The 20,909-nt window shown below is 26.2% G+C and overlaps 2 protein-coding genes across 11 annotated transcripts; one reads left to right on the top strand and one right to left on the bottom strand.

Moving 5' to 3' along the window:
• Positions 1–237: 237 nt before the first annotated feature.
• On the bottom strand, positions 238–5,060 carry LOC126868644 (gephyrin). 5 transcript variants are annotated; one of them, XM_050624355.1, is made up of 12 exons: positions 4,921–5,060; positions 3,721–3,805; positions 3,440–3,591; positions 3,191–3,378; positions 2,512–2,725; positions 1,951–2,235; positions 1,819–1,885; positions 1,639–1,753; positions 1,289–1,564; positions 1,071–1,210; positions 783–970; positions 238–715 (listed from the first exon to the last, which is right to left on the bottom strand). In XM_050624355.1, exons 2-12 carry the CDS (start codon positions 3,749–3,751, stop codon positions 476–478), a joined length of 1,896 nt encoding a protein of 631 aa, XP_050480312.1. In that variant the 5' UTR covers positions 3,752–3,805; positions 4,921–5,060; the 3' UTR covers positions 238–475. The 5 variants fall into 5 exon arrangements, with proteins under 5 accessions (XP_050480312.1, XP_050480314.1, XP_050480313.1 ...); XM_050624357.1 differs by lacking the exon at positions 4,921–5,060 and adding an exon at positions 4,104–4,249; XM_050624356.1 differs by lacking the exon at positions 4,921–5,060 and adding an exon at positions 4,026–4,091.
• Positions 4,330–19,921, top strand: LOC126868641 (carnitine O-palmitoyltransferase 1, liver isoform). Of its 6 annotated transcripts, none has more exons than XM_050624349.1 (15): positions 4,330–4,477; positions 10,026–10,189; positions 10,319–10,455; positions 10,547–10,823; positions 11,003–11,326; positions 11,624–11,823; positions 12,510–12,714; positions 12,791–12,898; positions 12,983–13,008; positions 15,397–15,462; positions 16,292–16,406; positions 16,582–16,851; positions 18,041–18,190; positions 18,261–18,470; positions 18,547–19,921. In XM_050624349.1, exons 2-15 carry the CDS (start codon positions 10,049–10,051, stop codon positions 18,649–18,651), a joined length of 2,334 nt encoding a protein of 777 aa, XP_050480306.1. In that variant the 5' UTR covers positions 4,330–4,477; positions 10,026–10,048; the 3' UTR covers positions 18,652–19,921. The 6 variants fall into 6 exon arrangements, with proteins under 6 accessions (XP_050480306.1, XP_050480305.1, XP_050480303.1 ...); XM_050624348.1 differs by lacking the exon at positions 4,330–4,477 and adding an exon at positions 4,555–4,707; XM_050624346.1 differs by lacking the exon at positions 4,330–4,477 and adding an exon at positions 4,641–4,815.
• Positions 19,922–20,909: the final 988 nt, after the last annotated feature.

The raw sequence follows: 20,909 nt of genomic DNA, 5'->3' as shown, positions 1-20,909 counted from the left end.
GTTTTATATTCTGTGGTTTTCTTTACATCTCCACCAGATGGAATCACTTCTTCGTTTAAACTCAGTAGCAGACAGCAGTAAAGATTTTTCTCATCTCTTCTTCACGTAAAATGATATAGACATACATATAGAGAGAATAAGGAATAGAACAAAATATATAAATGTTATATAAATATATATATATAATTATAATGTATTATAATGTACTATGATTTATATAAATTTATTTATACAAAATTTTGTCGCTTAAAAAATATTTTATTGCAGAATTACAATGAACATTACACGAATATATATATACAAGTATATACTTTCAAAACTACACCTTGTTTTTAACAAACTTTTATATACAAATATTTTATATGTATAAACAATGTACATATATTATATTACATTTTAATTCCATTAACCAAATATAGGATAATAAAGTGTTTATAACAATTTCATTTTTACCCTCCTATTTGTCTTTGTTCAATTATGACCATTGCGTAAATCCCAACAACATTGCTTGTACCACCTCCCCTTGTTGTAATACAGTTTTTTCTGCTTTACATCCTGGTAATATTAATAATGCATTTGCATTTTTACAGCTAAGTAATTTACTACTAATTTGATTTCCAGTACTGTAAGCTAATGGCAAAGTATCTACATCATTCCATTTTAAAATTGCTCTTGCATACTCCGGACGTGGATCCAACTTATAAGATGACATTAACTATCATCAAAATATAATTAAATACTATACAGACTAACAATTCGAAATACATAAATACATTACATACTTTTGCTGACACAATCGTTGGCATGGAAAAGTCTTTGCATAATTGCTTTAGTAAAGGCAATGCAAATAAATTCATAGTAACAGTCGCAGAAACTGGATTACCCGGCAAACACAATAAATATTTTTTCTTATTTTGGAAAAAGCATGTTGCAAAAGTAGTTGGTTTCCCAGGTTTCATGTTTACTCGTCCTAAAATTTAAATGTTCAAATGTTTACTATAATATTCAAAATTATTGTATACATATTGCATATGTATAACCATAATTATACTATTAAATAATGATATTACCGAAATGTATAGTAGCATTAAAATAATATTGTAAAATAGGCTTCAGCATATCTCTATCGCCCATTGATACAGAACCCGATGTTATGAGTACGTCGACTTGTTTTAGAGCATGTTTAATCTTATGTACCATAATGCTCTCACTACATAACATATAACAATTAAACTAAAATAACGTTTTTTAAATATAGGAAACAAAATATAAATAAAGAAAAACTTACTCATCCAATGCAATGCCCATGTCCAAAGGATCAAAACCATATTCCCTTAACATTGTTAATAATGTAATTTTATTACTATCATATATGTGTCCTGGCATTAAAGTAGTCCCAGGGCATTGTAATTCATCTCCTGTAGATAATACACCAATTTTTGGAAGATCAGTGACTAATATCTTTTTGTAACCACATGCAGCAGCAAGCCCTAATTCTATTGCTCCAAGTTTTGTTCCTGACTTCAAAATTAATTCTCCTTTTTTAATATCGCAACCAATTGGCCTTAAAGTAAATAAAAGAAAGAATAACTATTATATTATTGTTTAACGAACATCATATAACTAAAAACAAGATACCTAATATCCTGGCCTGGTTGTATTTCTGTCATAATTTCGATTTCCTTCTCCTCCATACTATCTGAAGTTCCCTTTAAAAGTTTAGTATCTTCAACTTGCACAACTGCTGTTGCATCTTTAAATAAAAAATAATAAGAAAATGGCAAAAAATATTATTCCAATTGAGCATATTAAGCATACCATCTGGAATTGGAGCACCTGTATTTACTCTTACACATATGCCACGTTCAAGTTTAATCGCAGTGGCCTATAAATTCATAATATTGAAATCTTATATTAGTTATATCAAAATTCGTTGAAGATATTGCTTACAGTGTCTCCTGCTTTTATTCCACTTAGTACTTTTCTTCTGCCTTTTCCATCGCTTGCTAAGACTGCATAACCATCTTTAATAGAGGCTCTAAATGGTGGTAAATCATACTTAGAATATAGATCACCACTCAATATCCTGCCATGACATTTTTCTAGATCCTCCTCTGATGTACCATTCAAATTTAACAGTTCTGCATGTTCATGTATTAACTGTAGAGCTTCTTCCACAGAAATCATTGGATATGGAGATTCTCTACTGCGTTCAACTATACTAGCTAAACATGACTGTAGAAAAAGAATATACATATACATTCCTTTTTACATATATTTATGTTTACGTCTATAGCATGTTTGAGTTATTGCCGAAATATCAAATATCTTTTGAAAGGTATTTTTCATCCAAAATTTTATCTATTGCTCCATCTATAAAGAAATCTATGAGTAATATCTCCCTAAAAATCTTCTACAAAATCAATTTTTTTACATTCTGTATATTTCTTTTTTCGATGCACGAAAAGTTATTCATTTAATTAGAAGAGATTTTATTTAATAAAACCTTACCATAATTTTATCTTGTCCTTGTGACAAGGGAATTTCTGCAACAATGTTATTTTGCACATTTTCATGCGTATCTTTTATTCTTTCCTTATTATCTCTAATTAAGTCAACAGCATGTGGTATAGCAGATGCGATTACGCTTAAGCATTCCTTTGCAGCTTTTGGTGATCCCGGTAAATTTATAATCAATGTTTTATCTCGTATTCCACATACACCTCTTAATAACATATATTTAAAATATACATTTAAAGACTATCGAAAAACGTGTATTAATGAAAAAAAATTATGAAGTGTGCATGTAACATACATTTTGAAAATGCTTATCAACAAAACAAACTTTGTAAATAGATAAATGTTAGAAAAAGAAATAAGTTACTGTTTTAAAAATATCTGTTATATTAGTTAGACTAAGAAGCAAGACAACAAACATGTTAATATCACAACAAAAATGTTAATATTATCGTACTCTATAAATAATTACCCAAAAATAATAATAACAATATCTGTTATCAATAAAAATAATAATAACAAAAAAGATTAGTTATTCAACAAATTTTCTAATTTTTTAATGAAGTACCGTAATATATGCTAACGTTAATATAAAATATGAAAACACGACAAGTTAAGATAATGATATCAATGAATAATTTTCAAATATCTAATTTTGTAAAAAACATTGTACCTAGATAACATAGCCAATGGAGTGATTTTTAGATTGGATATTAGCATAGCTGCAATTATTCCAGGAGCTTCCTTTTGAATAATTTGTTTTGTTGCTTCAGGAGTTACATCTCTTTTAGAAAATCCTGTTCCACCAATTGTAAGAATAACATCTACTTGTCCATTACTGCTCCATGAAATTAGATATTCCTATGCATATAAAAATATACATATACATATCAAGTTATGAAATTCTATACTAAATAATTACCTTTATTGTAAATTTGTCATCAGGAACGATATGTTTATAACATACTTGACCTCTTAAAATCTTTGCAATATCAGACTTTTCATCTTTAATACATTGTTCTATTTCATGTCCACTTTTATCTTCATTTTCACATTTATAGCAGCTATCACTAACTAATGATAAAATTTGTAAATTACTACATATTATGGTGTTATTAAAGCGAATCAACAAATAAAATTTATAAACAAATCAAATTTTGGACAATTTTAAAATAACAATGTAATAACAATGTAATAAACTACCTGTTAATAATCCGAATCTTATTGAATCCATACTTTATACGTAATTATTTGCACACGGATAAGTAAGTATGTCCGTTTGATAACACTAAAATTATGATAACATGAAATTAATAAAATTGGTATATAATATAATCTCATATAATATAATATATTATAATCTCAATAAGTAAATTATTATAGTAAACATATAGCATAACAATTTGAAAACAATTAAAATAATATTAACATATGTATATATGAGTATATATTTAACATTTATGTTTTTAGATAACTTGTTTTTAAAGAGAAATTATAAGCCTATTAACTTTCAGTATTGCCAATCTTAGTTTTTGTTATCGTTAACGCATACTCTATAGTATAATGTAAGTAACACACATATTTACCGCACTCATAATAACCATATTTATTATTAAATATTGATAATTATATACGAAAACAACATCGCTGAGAATTATTATTTATCTGAGCAAAAGATAAAATGTAAAAATATTAAACAAATAAGAATTAAGATAATATTTAGCTAAAAAAATGTACATAAATAAAAGTATATACACGTGTGTATGTGTGTGCGTATGAACGCGCGTGCGAATGCATATGTACAACGCGATATGTAATTGTTATTTGAATAAAAGTGATATTGTTTGTGTTAATAAATACATAATTTATTAAATTTTTAAATTATTGTTAATCGACTAAATAATAATTGTTAGCCGAGTAAATCATCATTATGCATAAGGAATCCTTTCGTGTATTATAGGTAATATTTTCGTTATCATCGTCGTTGCATCGTATATATGTACATATATGCAAGTTAATATATACAAGTAGAGATATTAACGTGTAAGTGATGAGCATTCTATAGTTTAGTTTAGCCAACAAGTTGGCAACTTGATTATTTTATGTAGTTGTGAATATAGGGAGGGGGTTAAAAGGCTGAGTGAATAGTACATTATATACGAAGTCGTAGTGGAGGCAGTGGAACGAAAGGTGTGTAAGGATTGAGAGATATTCAAAGATTTACAATCCTATTACTTTGTGAAATATCTACCATAAAATTTACTTCTGTATACGCCACGGGAATTCCTGTTAACCGGGGTAATGTTTTGATAATTAATTTCTATTTATTTATAAATATAAACAACACATGGGAAAATGGCAGTTTATTAATAGCGACTAAGTAAATTATTTTGGCCTACTTACGCGAAAAAAATCCAAGATGGGAGGCACGACCACGCACTGACGCACACCCTTCACTTTAACCAATCAGAATGCAAGTTTCAGTTCTTAAGGCTAATAACCTTTGGCTTCCATTTTATATATACAAAAGAAATAATATACGTATACAGTAGGAATGTACCTTTTTCTAAAAACAAGAACATAGTTATTATGTTTTATAAAATTTATATAATTTAAAGAATATATATTTCATATACTGAATTCGGTTTCATAATATACTAAATAAATTATCTACGTAATAACATATGAATGTAATAACATGATACGTTAAATAACTTTCTAATTAAATTTCTTTTTCATTATTATTATAGTTTAAGAATAATAATAACAACAACGATAATAGTAATAATAATATATTGGTTATTACATATAACAAATTTGACAATTCCCAGTATGTAGATTCAAAATATTTTTGGAAGATTACTTGCATTCTCAATATTCCATGTGGATATTCCAACTTATATTCGTATGCATTACAAGATTATTAGTATAAATATTATATATATATATATATATATATATATATATATATATATATATATATATATATATTGTAAATATTTTATAAAAAACATTAATTTTCTGATAAACAATTTTCGTAAAAATTGATTTTCGTAAAGTATTACAGCATACATTATTATATTTCTATATCTTTTTTAAAACCTACGCGTTTTTTTAAGGTAATACTTAAAATTTGTAGCTACATACTTGATATACGTAATAATGTTTCAAATGTATGTGTATGTGCGTGCACATTAATTTGTACTAATATAGTCTTGAATCAATCTTAATTAATATTTTGTATTCAAATTTAAGGGATTTTCAGATATGATAAAATTCAGCGGAATATCTATTTAGATATTTGTTTTTTTTACGCGATATCGAAACTGCAATGATTTTATGATTGTCTTTTATATTAAAATAATTCGTTTTTCCAGTAAAATTTTCAATATGTTTGCTCAAATGTAATGTTTTGCTCAAAGTTTCAATTTTTGAATTTAATATAGTAATATGAAATAAACACGAAAATTATAAATTACCATTAAAAAGAAAAACAAACAATACTAAGATATGTAAATATATCATATCTCGATATTGAACGTAGAGTTAATGGATACAAGTGATTAAAAAAAAAATTACGTATTTCATTTAGAACTAATAAGCTTTGTCATCTATATGTTTCTTTTAATCAGCTTCTTATGAATTATAAACATGTCATTAAGCATTGGCAATCTCTAGTCAATACTAATTTTATAAACAAAAAAGGAAATTTATATACTTTTAGCATAGTTAGAATTATGAATACATTCACGTGGGAGATGATGAACTACCATAGAGATAATAAGCACCAAATAAAACTTCGATTTATTGCTAGTAGCGAGTTACATATATGAATACGAAGCCCTAATATTTGATAGGGATTCACGATTTCGACATAGAAATTATAGTATCATGGTGTTGGAAAACAATATTTTTGTTGTATCAAATTATGATAAATGATGCTATTTATTTTGTCTTTGAATTAATACCGTATCAGTTTTTTTCATCACAGACTCGTCCAAAACATAACACTGCCTTTACCCATTTGACACTGTTCTTCCATGATCAAAATCCTCTTTTTTATATGTGTTAATAGTAAATAATCCAAGTCATCTGAATTATCTGTCGTAGATTATCTCGATATCTCGAATATTTTTATTTTACTGTATATGTTATGTATTTATTATAAGGTTTATTTGATCCCTCATACATTTTACTATTAATCCAAGTTTTTTTTCGGTCTTAACCGTTTAATATTCTTATATATTTGAAATGAACAACGAATGTTTCTCTTCAGTTTCTGAATAATTACACATGTTATGAAATATAAATTCAATACAGCACGCAGAAGTCATAGAAGTGTTTGCTCTTTTTTCATATTATAACTATCCAACAACAGTTTTGAATTTTGAATTTCCCCGTTGTTTAATTTTTGTTGCAATCTCATTTTTATGACGAATATCTGTAATATTGTTAATAATGACTGCCTGTGTTTATACATTATATTTGCACAACTTAAGGAAAATTAAGAAATCTAGACGATAGTTGAAGTGTGCTATTACTTCGTAGGCTCTATTTCACATGTCTTATTAATAAACATAAAAGTCAAGTTATAATACAGTTCCATGCTAGCAATTAAATATTATATTCCTAAAAGGTACTATTTATGTATCATTCGATACATACACGTATTTGCTGTTAGGTAGTGAATTTATTATATAAAATAGATATTCTAAGGTAAAGCTGATTAATTAGTTTAATTTGTAAACGAGATTATTTTCCGCTTATGCTATAATATTTTTATTTGGTGATTTGGGGAATAAATTGTATAAAGTAACTTATGTAAATTCTTCATCACAGAAAGTATATTTTTTAAAACAGTAGATTGAATCCATTATCTATTATACTCGTTGTGCCGCAACGTTTGTAAACAGTCCTGAAGTTGCAGCAACACGACTCACTGATAAATATCAGCTATACATATATAATTCTTTTACTTTGGAATGTGAAAAGTAGTGTCATGGATATATTGCTTAATGCATTATATATATACATGCACGCACACACGCGCACACGCACACACACATACGTACATACATACATACATCTGTATGCCTTTGGCCTTTGATTATACATACAAAATAACCTTCAATTTATATTTTAATTAATGGTGACCTAGCAATTTTGTAAACTATAAAGGAAGTAAGAATAATAATGAAATATAGTGTAGTGTCATTTAAATAATGAAGTTCTTGACTTAATACATCTTTTTTCATACCATTTATTTATTTCCCTTCCAATAGTAAGTACGATATTGTAGATTAGGAGGAAATAGGCTAGTTGATCTTATTAAAGAAGCCACAATTGTAGCACATACATACACATATACATATACATAGATGCATCGATACATAAATACTTTTTACACTTATAAAATATATTGTAAATGAAAATTGTAATTAGTAATAATAATAAACATTCTAACTTTTGCTGATTTATATACAAATTATCTGGTTGTTTCAATGTCATTACATAAAAATATGATTTACTTGATATAATTATTTACCAAAAACAATATTTTCATACAATGAGTTATAGCAATAACAAATTAAAAAATGGATAATGATGCTTTGTTCTTTGGAGAAAATCTTATCTAATTTCACAAAGACTTCAGTATCTCTATTTTGGAATGATAAATATCCAATTTTGTATATAACTAGATGCACAAGATAATCACTATAAATGAAACTAGTACGATATCTAGGAAACTAACTTAAAACTAACCTAATTTTGTTGGTCTCAAAGTTTATACACAGGTCTTTGAATATTTTAACAATTATACGTGACAATTAATTCCTATTTGTCTTCTCTTAACTGAAATAATAATTGAATTATAAATTTCAAATATTTTATATTAGAATCTAATGTAATTTGGAATTGGTATTGGAAAATAAGCAACATATCCTCCCATTATAACATATTCTTTATAGTATCTTTTTTAAAAAGTTGCAAATGTACAAGATTCAAGATACATTACCACTTATACATAAATACATACATAAATAAGTACATATCTGAATATTTAATTTTTATGGCAATAATACGTAAATTTTATCAGATAAATTAATGGCAAATATGATCTTTGATATCTTTGCTTGAAATAACGGTAATAGCTTTCCTACCAATTTAAAAAAAAAAATTTGTTTTCAATAAGAGTACATGCGTTCGCATAATTAATTTATAAATTAAATAACTAATCTAACTTGAAAATTATTTTAATTAAATAATTTTGATAATGAATTATTATGAACTTTAGTTATCTGTTTTTAAAGAAATAACTTTGCGAAGAAACAGCTTCAAAATTCTTGATTTGTTTTATTTACATTTTTATTTAAATTATCTGTCATTTCAATATTCTGTACGTAAAGTACTCACGAACGTCTGCATATACAAATTAAAGAAAGTTGAACGTTAAGTTTAAGATGTTTTCGTTTGGAAATATATTATAGCACTTGGAAGAGAACATTGCTAAGTTAAATTAAGTAAAGAGGTCTATATTATATAAATTTACAAAAACTTTGGGAGACACTATTATTTAATATGATCAAGATATCCTATATTATAGAATTCATAATAAATACTATTTTAGAATATGTGTAGACTATGTATGCAAGCGGATTTAGAATGTATAGTGAGATCAAGTAATTGTTTGCTAAAATTACGACCACTTTTCCAACCAGACGAGCATCGTTCAAAGTCCAAGGTTATATAACCGAAGCGTAAAAGTGAACCGTTTCTATTTGAAAGTATACGTGCATGTTATTTTCAACTGTTTTAAACTTTTATCGTAAGCTAAAGTGTATTTTTTTTATATATAATTAGAAATAATTATTTAAAAATGATACAATTATGGTTGAACCTTCAGATAGCTTGTATATCATACTTGATTTTAACAATTTTGATAGTTCTTACTGAAGTTAATAATCTTTCTTTGTTATGCGTAACAAGTACACAAATACAGACTTATAGAATGAAACATATGATATAGTCATGTTATAAGTGTGCACTTAATGTTTTCTAAAATATGATAGCTTATACGTATGCACAGTAATACAATAATAAGACTTTTTTTATACTTAAGAAATTAATAACTGGATAAAGTTTTATACGTGCATATATAAAATCTATATATTAAAATATTTGAAAATTGCATTATTGTTTTTTATAACTATTATTGAACTTTACATTAGAAATATCACTATATTTTATTAAATTATGTAACAAATGACACTAAAATTTTCACAAATATATTTGTACATTTAGTTTGGATTTATAGTATCCAAAAATAAATGTTTACTGAAATATCAGAGAAATTATACAAATTATAAGCAAATACATATATGTACATCTTAAATGTGGAAAGTATATATGTATAAAGATTAGATTAAAGTTAGAAGAAAAATGTATTTTTTTTAAATACTAATTATTGTTACTATCGTTGTTATAAATTTGATTTATGCTTATTTCAGTTTTATAGCATATAACTAGTGATATGGCGGAAGCACATTCAGCTGTAGCATTTAGCTTTTCTATTACTCATGAGGGATGGGATGTTAATTTTGATAGAGAAGTTTTACATTTAGTATGGCAATCAGGTATCCGTTCTTGGAAGAAAAGATTTTTTAGATTTGTTGTAAGTAAATAAACATTAATTTAAAGTACATTTAAATAATATAGATAATAATAAATAATAAATTAATAAGTAATAAATAAATAAATAATAATAAAGAAGCATTTAAGAAAATAATTAAATGAATTTCAGAATAACTTGAGAAGTGGTGTATACCCTGCCTCCTTAGAAAGTTTATGGTTCACTATAGCTTTGGTAACTGCAATACATTTTGCTGGCTACAAAGTACCTTATGACCTTGTTGGAAAAGCTGCACCATATCTTTCAGGGTAAGTTTAATTATCTTTTTTTAATATAATTTTTGTCTAATTGTTAATGGAATTAATAAAAGCTTATACTGCTGGTATTTACATTGCATAGATCTTCAATATTAGCACACTTAACAGGATCATTTATAGTTGGGTTGTTTTTGTGGTTGATAGTAATATATATAATGCGATACATCTTGAAGTTATTACTTATGTACAAAGGATGGATGTATGAGTCAAGAGAAAAAAGGTCCAATGCTTCAAGAGTTACTAAGTTGTGGTCCACATTAGTGAAGTTGTTCTTTGGATGGCACAAACCAATGCTGTATAGTTTTCAAGGATCATTGCCACGACTACCATTACCCTTAGTGGAAAATACAATGAAACGGGTTAGATTATAGAATATTTCGTAATCCTATATAAGCCGTGAGTAAGTACTCACTTCTTTAGAAAAAAAGATGGTCTTTCATATTTTTCACCCTTTTCTCTAAGATATGTTCATTTAGTTATTTATTATTATGATATAATTAAACGTAATATTAATAAAAATATATATACATTTAATTAGTACCTACGCAGTGTTCGACCATTGCTTGACGACAAAAATTATTCTCGAATGGAGACATTGGCAAATGAGTTTCAAAGAGGCATTGGTGTGAAGCTTCAACGTTATTTGATTTTAAAATCTTGGTGGGCCACTAATTATGTTTCTGATTGGTGGGAAGAATATGTTTATTTACGTGGGCGATCTCCTATCATGGTGAATTCAAACTTTTATGGTATTGATGCGATTCTTATGTATCCTACTCATGTACAAGTTGCCCGTGCTGCAAGTGTTATTTATTCGTGTCTGCAGTATCGACGACTCATTGAACGCCAAGAATTAGAACCGGTCAGTATATAAATAAGTTTTTATAAATAAAATATTTTCTTCTGCTTCTGATTAATTAAATATTTTTGTATTGATTATATATTAAATCATATTTTTAATAAATAATTATTTGAATTTATATTTATTATGATCTATTCTTTACCGATATTACATAATTTCAATACCTTCGCTATGCTTCATCAAAATAATCCAATATTTAAATTTAATTTGATAATAGATGGAAATTATTAAAATTTTGTTATATTTTAGAACAGTGCAATATATAAATCCTTAGGTAATACTTATTTTTTCTTGTAGATATTAATTCAAGGTTTGGTGCCTCTCTGTTCATGGCAATACGAAAGACTATTCAATACTACAAGAGTGCCAGGACTTGAAACAGATAAAATTGTACATTATCAGGATTCTAAACATATTGTTGTATATCACAAGGGAAAATATTTCAAGGTCCTTATTTATCACAAAAGCAGAATCCTTCAAGCTTGTGAAATTGAAATGTAAGTGGAATATTGTAACGTGTTTAAAAGTATTTTAGTCCTACTGTAGTGATTAAAGATCCATTTTGTGCACTATACATCATACAATTTATACATTAAGAATAATGTACAATACATTGTACATTATACAATTAAATATATGATAAAATTAGTTTTATTATCCAAAATGAAAAATAAAAATGTAAGACATTATACCTTCGAAGATTTATTTATTAAAAATTGTTTAAACATTTGTATATATATATATATATATATATATATATATATATATATATATATATATATATATATATACATATTTTGAATTTTTATTCTATCGAAATATTTTATTTGTGATTTTGTTTTCTTTTATAATCTTGAACTTACTTCTAATTATAGAAATCACAGGTTTCCCTGCTTTATAGTAGAATAAAAAAAATTGTGATTTAAGAAAAATTAAAGTACTTATATTTAAAAGATAAAATAGGGATTAACAAGATACACTTATAATATATGCATTTACTCCATAAGTATCAATTTCATTTCATGTAAAAATAATTTATAATAACATTATGTCTCCTTCCATACCATACTTTTTTAAGAATATTCTTTTTATATAACATTGTTTAGAAAATATCTTACCATATTCACTTAAAACAGACATTCTGTATTCTTATGTACATATATTGTATTTTTCATTATTTCAGACAAATGCAACAAATTTTAGATGATAAATCAGAACCATCAGAAGGTGAAGAGAAATTGGCTGCTTTAACAGCTGGTGAAAGAACTGCATGGGCAATAGCTAGAGAAGAATTTTTCTCGAAAGGAGTAAATAAAGCATCTTTAGATCTTATTGAAAAAGCAGCATTTGTAGTTGCATTAGATGATGTACCATATGTATACGATCCAGTAAGTGATACTAGAATTATCCTATTTGTAAATTTGTATCATATTCATAATTTTTATACATAATTTTTATCATTAGGAAGATCCAGATAAATTAGATCAATATGGTAGAATTTTATTGCATGGTAAAGGATATGACAGATGGTTCGATAAATCATTTACTTTATGTATAGGAAGTAATGGCAGAGTAAGTGAAATTACATGAAAACATTATTTGAAAGCAATATAGTACAATTTATAAATAATTACTATATATTGCTATGTTTTACAGACTGGCTTTAATGCAGAACATTCATGGTGAGTCTTTTTATATTAAGATATGTAAAAAATAAAAATATAATTAAACTATATAAACTATACAAGAAAGTAATATATAAAATAAGCAAATAATTGAAAGAAAAACGTTTTATGATGAAATGAGTACATATATTATTATATATTAATTATATTTTTTCTGACATAAACTAAATACTTTTTGTTAATATCAACTAAACTTTTATGATAAATGTAGAAGCATTTTGAAGCAATTATGACCTTATCTCATAATTCTTTGTATATAAATGATATATGATCATCCACAAAAGTCTTCATACATATAGTAAGAAACTCACTTTTATGAAATAAAGTATATACATATATGTAATGACGTATGTGATAACATATTTATTTTTTAACATACAAAGCAATAATAAAGCAGTTCTTCATCATCTTGACAAAGAATGTCCTGACTTTGCAGAAAAATTTTATAGCATTTAATTTTAATAAAAATATGCTTTTTATAGGTTGTATAAAGATTTTTGTGGATATTCGTATATTTAAAAGAAAAGGAAATTTCATTATTATTATTTTAGTTAAATTATTTTAGTTATTAAATTTAGTTATTTTAGTCAAAAATATTGCAATTTAACCTCCTTAATCCCTTAATACTTACCTTACCAGGGCTGGTCAAACGACTGATTTCAAAATTTAATTTAGAATTGTACTTTCATTGTTATTTCTTTTGTTCATCTAACTTTGTGTAAATTTTTATATTATCTGATTAATCAATTTCCCAATTTTTGTTAATATAAGAATTAAGAATAAAGTTGGATGAACAAAAGAAATAACAATGAATTGAAATTAATTTTAAATTAAATTTTGAAACCGTTCATTTATTTTCCCAGTAAGGTTAGTGTTCATGACAAGTCAAATTTTCGTTTATGATCCATATAAAGTGTTAACACGAAGCTGTTCAAAAGATTGTTAGCAATCATACCATATGATAGTATCATTTTGTTTATTTTTTATTTTTTTGTAGGTCATTCAGCTTTGACCACTCATTTTCTTTATTTTGTTTATATATGTCGGAGATTAAAGAAAAACCGGAGCCTTCCCTTTGCAATTTTGAGGAAGTCTTCTAATGCTTTAGCCTAGATTTTATCACAGCTGCAATTAAGCAATTGTCATTTGTAATTGTTTGATATTTGTGAAAGCGAAAGTGGGTTCGAGGTGACAACTGGTCGCCGAACGTAGCCACGGTCACGGGATAAACGTTTTGCCTGACGAAGGTGTGGATCGGTTGTATTGTTCTTCCTAGAAATCGCATAGAATTGTACTTTGGAGATGTCGATATAATGGGACACACGTTGTATTAGGAATCAAACTCCAGACAGAAACTGCCTAGCAACGGCGTTTGGATCTTTCTCGATGCTTCCAAAGAGTATACAACAAACTTTTGACAGAAACTGCCTAGCAACGACGATTGGAACCTTCTCGATGCCTCCAGCGAGCATATAACAAACAAATGCAGTCGTATAGCGAAAAAGATTATCATCAGATATTCATTCGTGTGATCGCCTTGGAAAGCGATACATCGAGCAATTTACCGAGTGTCTCAGCAATCGTATTTTTTTGTGTTTAAAATTATTCTACGCATAGTAAAGAGTTATCCCGTTGACCGTGGATTCGTTTGAACCCCGGAACATTGTTAATAGCGTTAATTAAATTCATTATTCGTAAAACCTATTAATCGTTAATCTCATTATTCGTTAAATTTATTATTCGTGAGACATATTATTCGTTCCTCTTATTATTCGTTAAACTTATTATTCTTTAATCTAATCATTAGTTAAACTTATCGTTTGTTAATCTTATCATTCATTAAACTCATTATTCATAATATTTTGAAAAATCTTGTATATTCGCGTAAATATAATCTCTGTTTCGTAAAACAATGGCTAATTCAAACGAAGAATCGTTACGCGCCTTAAATTCTAATGATACCCCGACATATATAAATGATGCAATTAGAACAAAGCCCATAAAAATTCGTCATGAGCCCCCTTTACTCCAAATTCACCATGAATCCTTATAAATGAATAATATTTCAATATTGCTTTTGTGCTCTCTGTTCTTTACAAATTTAATACAACATGTAATACAACAACAATGTTGTATTATATGTTATCATCTGATACATAGAATTCTACATATCAAAAATTTTATGTAAGTACGGTTTGTACTTATGTAAGTAGGATTTAAAATTGTATATGTATGTAATGCTTTGCACAGATCACAAGTGATATTGTGATATATTTTTATAATCTGTTATCTGAAAGTTAAATTAATTGACTATTAATATTTTACTTTGATTATTAAAAAATCATAATACATTGAAATTGATACATAATGATAAGTAATGAGCAGGGCAGATGCTGCAGTGATGTCACATATGTGGGAGTACGTGATATCTCAGGAGATCACCAATAGAGAGTAAGAAATTAAATTCATAGCTTTTAGGGTGTTCTTCATGTCTCTTGCTTTTCTTGCCTACTCTACCTACCCTTCGTAAGCTAATTGCAATACATTATTTGAAGATAATTGGAAGATTCGTGAAATTTATTCAACTTTTACATAACATGTTCTTAGTTTCAGGAATATCTATTTAAGACAAGTACATAAAATATGCTTGAAATTAATCAAAAAAATAAAATAAAGATATGATTATATTTTTATACATACAATTGTTTAGTACTTTTTTATAATTTATTTCTACGTATGAGTAACTCTTAGTATTACACATTTTGTGTAATTCTCAGATATAAAGATTATAGATCTCTGAAAATCTGTAAATATTCTTACGTCCTTTTCATCTGTTTTATGTATACATCTTTATCATTACTGATTCTATTAATTGGTAGAATTCTAATATCTTTTTTATGCACAATAATTAAAAAAATTTTGTTTACAATATGCTTGTTAGGGCTGATGCACCTATAATGGGATCTCTATGGGAATATGTTATCGCTAATGATGTGGAAATGGGGTAATTCTTTTTCTTATATTTCTCTGTCTTTAATTATCAAATGCTACATAAATATTCAAATAATTATTATTCTTAATCTATGTACATAATCTAATAACTATTTTTTACACTTCATGCATTAACAACTTTCTTAAAAAGCTGTTGGTGTTTTATTATGTAATTATATTATATTGTTTGTGCAAATATGATTTACTAATATATGTTCATATATTTAATATAAAATTTTACAACTTTTTCATATTGCATGTTTTGAAAAATTGCTCAAATGTATTATAGATATAAGGAAGATGGATATAATAAGGGAGTACCAGAGTTCACACCTCCACCTCCTGTTCGACTTCAGTGGGATTTGAATCCAAAGTGCATAGCCACAATTGAAGAATCAAACCAAGTAATAGACATGAAATTGAAAAACTTCTTTTTACATGCATATTTACAGTTATTTTCTATCAAAATTCAAAATTATTAATAAATCCATGACTAAAATATTAACCTACATTTGATTTATTTTGATTTATTTTGTGCAATAAAAAGTTGATTATATTAACAACATTTTTAATTATCAGGTTGCACAGAACTTATTAAATGATGTCGAATTACGTATTTATGTACATGATGCGTACGGTAAAGGGTTTATGAAAGTTAATTCAATGTCACCAGATGCATACATACAAATGGCCTTACAGTTAGCGTATTTCCGTGATTCTGGTAAATTTAATTTAACTTATGAAGCTTCTATGACTAGACTGTTTCGGGAAGGAAGAACAGAAACTGTGAGGCCATGTACAATTGAATCTACGAATTGGGTAAAAGCAATGGAAAGTAAAAACACAACTGTAAGTAATACTATAAAATTTATTTGGACCAAAAGTTTTATATAGATCAGTGTAAACGTTTTTATATTACAATTTTTCAAGCTCTCAGGAACAAGTTGTTGCACTTAAATTTTTAATATTGGTCAAAATCTCGATTTCTCGAACTTTTTATTTCAAAAAATTCATTCAAAATATTTTGTGATATTGATATTCAATTCAATAATCAGAACGTAACAGTTAATTATCAGGACATAATTTGGTATGAAATTAATGTTTTTTATAAACAGATTTACTGTAAAAAAAAACTTTAATGTACTACATTTAATATGTTATATTAAAATAGTTCTATTATATTAGAAAGTTTGATAATTATTTACAAAGCAGATGGGTTTACCGATTTTGAATGATGTTAAAATGTCCGTATTTTTACATGACCCTAATTTACTTTCGATAATCATTTTCAATTCGCGTAAGAAAGGAAAAAGCAATCAGTTAGGCATAGATAAAAATCAATCGATTTGGCATAGATAATTGTGGGATGATAATGCTACTGTGAAATAATTTAGGGTATTAAGACAAATACAATTCATAGTAAGTTTTATATTATATTATTGATATTCGAAATTGGAGAAAGCGATTATTCGATTATCAAAATCATATTATTATCGAAACAGAAAGTTTTGCAAATATCTTGGAAACTAAAATCGAGTAGCGGTAACATCTATAGAGGGAAAAGTAGTTGAAAATGTTGACCTTGACATCTCAAGATTATTGAAATCGGTGAAGTCGTTCGGTTTGTAAATAATTACTGAGTTTTATTACTATTATTATGTAATATATATAATTAATTAATGTAATGTATATGTGTAATTAATGTAATGTAATGTATATAATTAATTATGTCAGAAAGTTCTTTTATCATAATTTAATAATAGAAATTTATTGTTTCTGGTTTCATATCAACTTTCAATATTTTCATACTCTTTGTCAAGTATCAACTTTTATCAAAATACTAAAATGCCTTGATATTTATTTAGAGTTCAATTAATTAAAACAGAGTCATGTATTAATAACTAATTAACTATATAAATATCTATAGTAATATAATTTGTTTTTTGTGTCTTTTAAACAATTTGAAAAAGTTATAGTTTTAATTAACTTAACTTATTTATTTTAGTATTATGTAATTTATTTTGTATTCTTCTTACAGGTTGAGACTAAGTATGATTTATTGATGGCAGCAGCAAAACAGCATCAAAAAGGTTATCAAGATGCTATGTGCGGTAAAGGAATAGACAGACATTTATTTTGCCTATATGTAGTATCTAAATATTTAGAAGTAGACTCTCCTTTCTTAAAGGTAATGTTTGCAAGAAAGAAATATAATTATATGATTTTTCTCAGACGATTTCAAAGAAATTTTCCTTTAGGAAGTTTTAAGTGAACCATGGAAATTATCTACTTCACAAACGCCACATGGGCAAACATCATTAATAAACTTGAAAAAACATCCAAATTGTATCTCTGCAGGAGGTGGCTTTGGTCCTGTAGCTGATGATGGTTATGGCGTTTCGTATATTATTGCTGGAGAAAATCTTATATTTTTCCATATTTCATGCAAACGTAATTCTCCAGAAACAGTAAGCAGTTATATAAATTATTATTATTATGTAATTACTTCATTCATAGTTAAAATATTTATATAATTATTTTTAGAATGCAGCTAGATTTGCAAAACAAATAGAAAAAGCATTAGCTGATATGAAGAATCTGTTTCTTGAAAGAAAAAAGCTGCAAACTCAAAAGAATGGTTCTACATAATTATTCTGCAGCAAAAAGAGATGCAGTTACAGTATACTAGTAGAAAGTTTCAATTTTAATCCTTTTTTTCCAAATGTTTTAAGATGATCCCTTTACATACTCAAAATGTATCTTTTGTAACGTTGTCTGCAGAAAAAACACTAAACATTAATATTTCATGCTCTTTAACAGCATACATTAAATTTAAAAACGTACAAAGTTTAATTATATTTATTTTTATAATAAGCATTTTATGAAAAACGTTTTAGAATGGAAAACATTTGTAAATTATAGTAATAATGATTAAAAAATATTGTCATTAAACTTTTTATGAAAACTATCTTAGAAAAAAGAGATACATATTGCTATTTTTATATTTTATATTACTCTCAGGAAAATTGTTATAAATGAGGTTATTGTAAAACTTATTGAAGATTGAGTGTTTAATAGTAAAGTTTAGTAAACAACATAGAGAAAAACTAAGAAACGTAGTGCGAAGTTTTCAAACAGACTGCTGTTTGAATAGTAAAATTGTGTATTCATTATGCAATGAGAATAGTATTAAATTTTGTAAGCAGTTTCATCTCTTCTATATAGTAGAAGATCGAAAGTTTAATTCATTGTATAACTAAATTTTCTATAATATAAATAAATAAATAAATATATTAAATTACTTTATATATATCTAAATATATATATAAAGTAATTTAATATTTTTAACTTTGTACCAATTTTATCAATTATACGAGTTTTAATCATATTCAATATATCTACAAAATGATTATTATTAGTGAAACCATCAGAAATTGCGAATATATTATATAAGTCAAATCATTATTAATATTCAAATACCTTTAGTATTGCAGTAGAATCAATCAATAACTACTATTTTTATATTTTAGATGTGAAGAAAAATTATTGTAATTGATTAACAATAAGTTTTATATTAACTGCGTATTAGCTATAACGCGTGTTATTTGTAATACAAAATGTAATTATACATATATATATATATACACATATATACATATATATATATATGTATATGTATATTTAGTTTTAAAATATATTAAATAATATGCCATAGATCTATATCAGCAACCTATCAATGCAAAATTTTAATGTTATAAGTAGTTTATATATTATTCATTTTACTATATCTTTATTAAAACTGTATTTCAAGGTATTGGTGCTTTTATAATTTTATTACTCGAATTTACAATTTTAAGGTAAATATGTTATTCTATTTGATGTAAACAGAAAAAATGAAATATATGATAATAAGATGCAACTATTTGGATTTATAAATACTCGACATACCTTGGACGTGGAATAATTAAATGATCATAATGAACAAAGGAAAAGGAATGTATTAATAATACATAAAATTATATCTTTTGAAATACCTGAAACTTAAAAGTAATCAGTTACTATATTACATACAAAACATATTCACAGAGGCAATATGAAAAGATCATTCAACTTTTTCGTTTAAATATTTCTAGTGATTACTTTTAAAATGTTATAAGGACCAAATAGTGACTAACTATTGAAAAGATGTATTACAGACTTGAATATCTGGGAATTTTTAGAACTCGACGGTGGAAATAGTTTTTCCTCATGATAATTTTTTGATGGGATTTTAAGGCTACTAGTATTTTTTTAAACAGAACCTGATTCTATATTTATTCTTCAGTGTTCTTGTAGAACAGGAAAAGACAAATACACCGACTTTAATAACCACTCAACATTTAATCTTGGCATATTTGCGTTTGAAATGTATGTATGTATAGATTATGTATATACAGGGTGGTTGGTAAGTGGCGGTACAAACGGAAAGGGGGTGACTACGCGAAAAAAGAAGTCGAAAATGTAGAATAAAAATTTTTTTTAAATTTTTTTTTGTAAATTTTTCCATCGAGACAACGATCTACAGTGAGATTCGTTATAACGAGACGTGATAAAGTGCACGCGTACCGAGCGAAAATTCAAAGTCGATTTTCTTGAAAACAAAACCTCAAACGAAAAATTTTTATTCTATATTTTCGACTTCTTTTTTCGCGTAGAATCACCCCCTTTCCGCTTGTACCACCAGTTACCAACCACCCTGTATATGATATTTAATTATGTCTCGACCGATGAATTTTTCGGTTTCTAGACAAAATTTTTTAACTTTTCAAATGCTCAAATAAAAGTCTAAAACCTAAAGAATTAAAAAATTCAACAATTCATTAATTTATAAATATTTTTAAATTATTATTTTAGGTTTTGGTTTATCA

This window comes from Bombus huntii, chromosome 8 (assembly GCF_024542735.1).
Source record: "Bombus huntii isolate Logan2020A chromosome 8, iyBomHunt1.1, whole genome shotgun sequence".
In the NCBI taxonomy this organism is placed as follows: domain Eukaryota; kingdom Metazoa; phylum Arthropoda; class Insecta; order Hymenoptera; family Apidae; genus Bombus; species Bombus huntii.
This window is presented reverse-complemented; position numbering and strand designations above follow the sequence as displayed.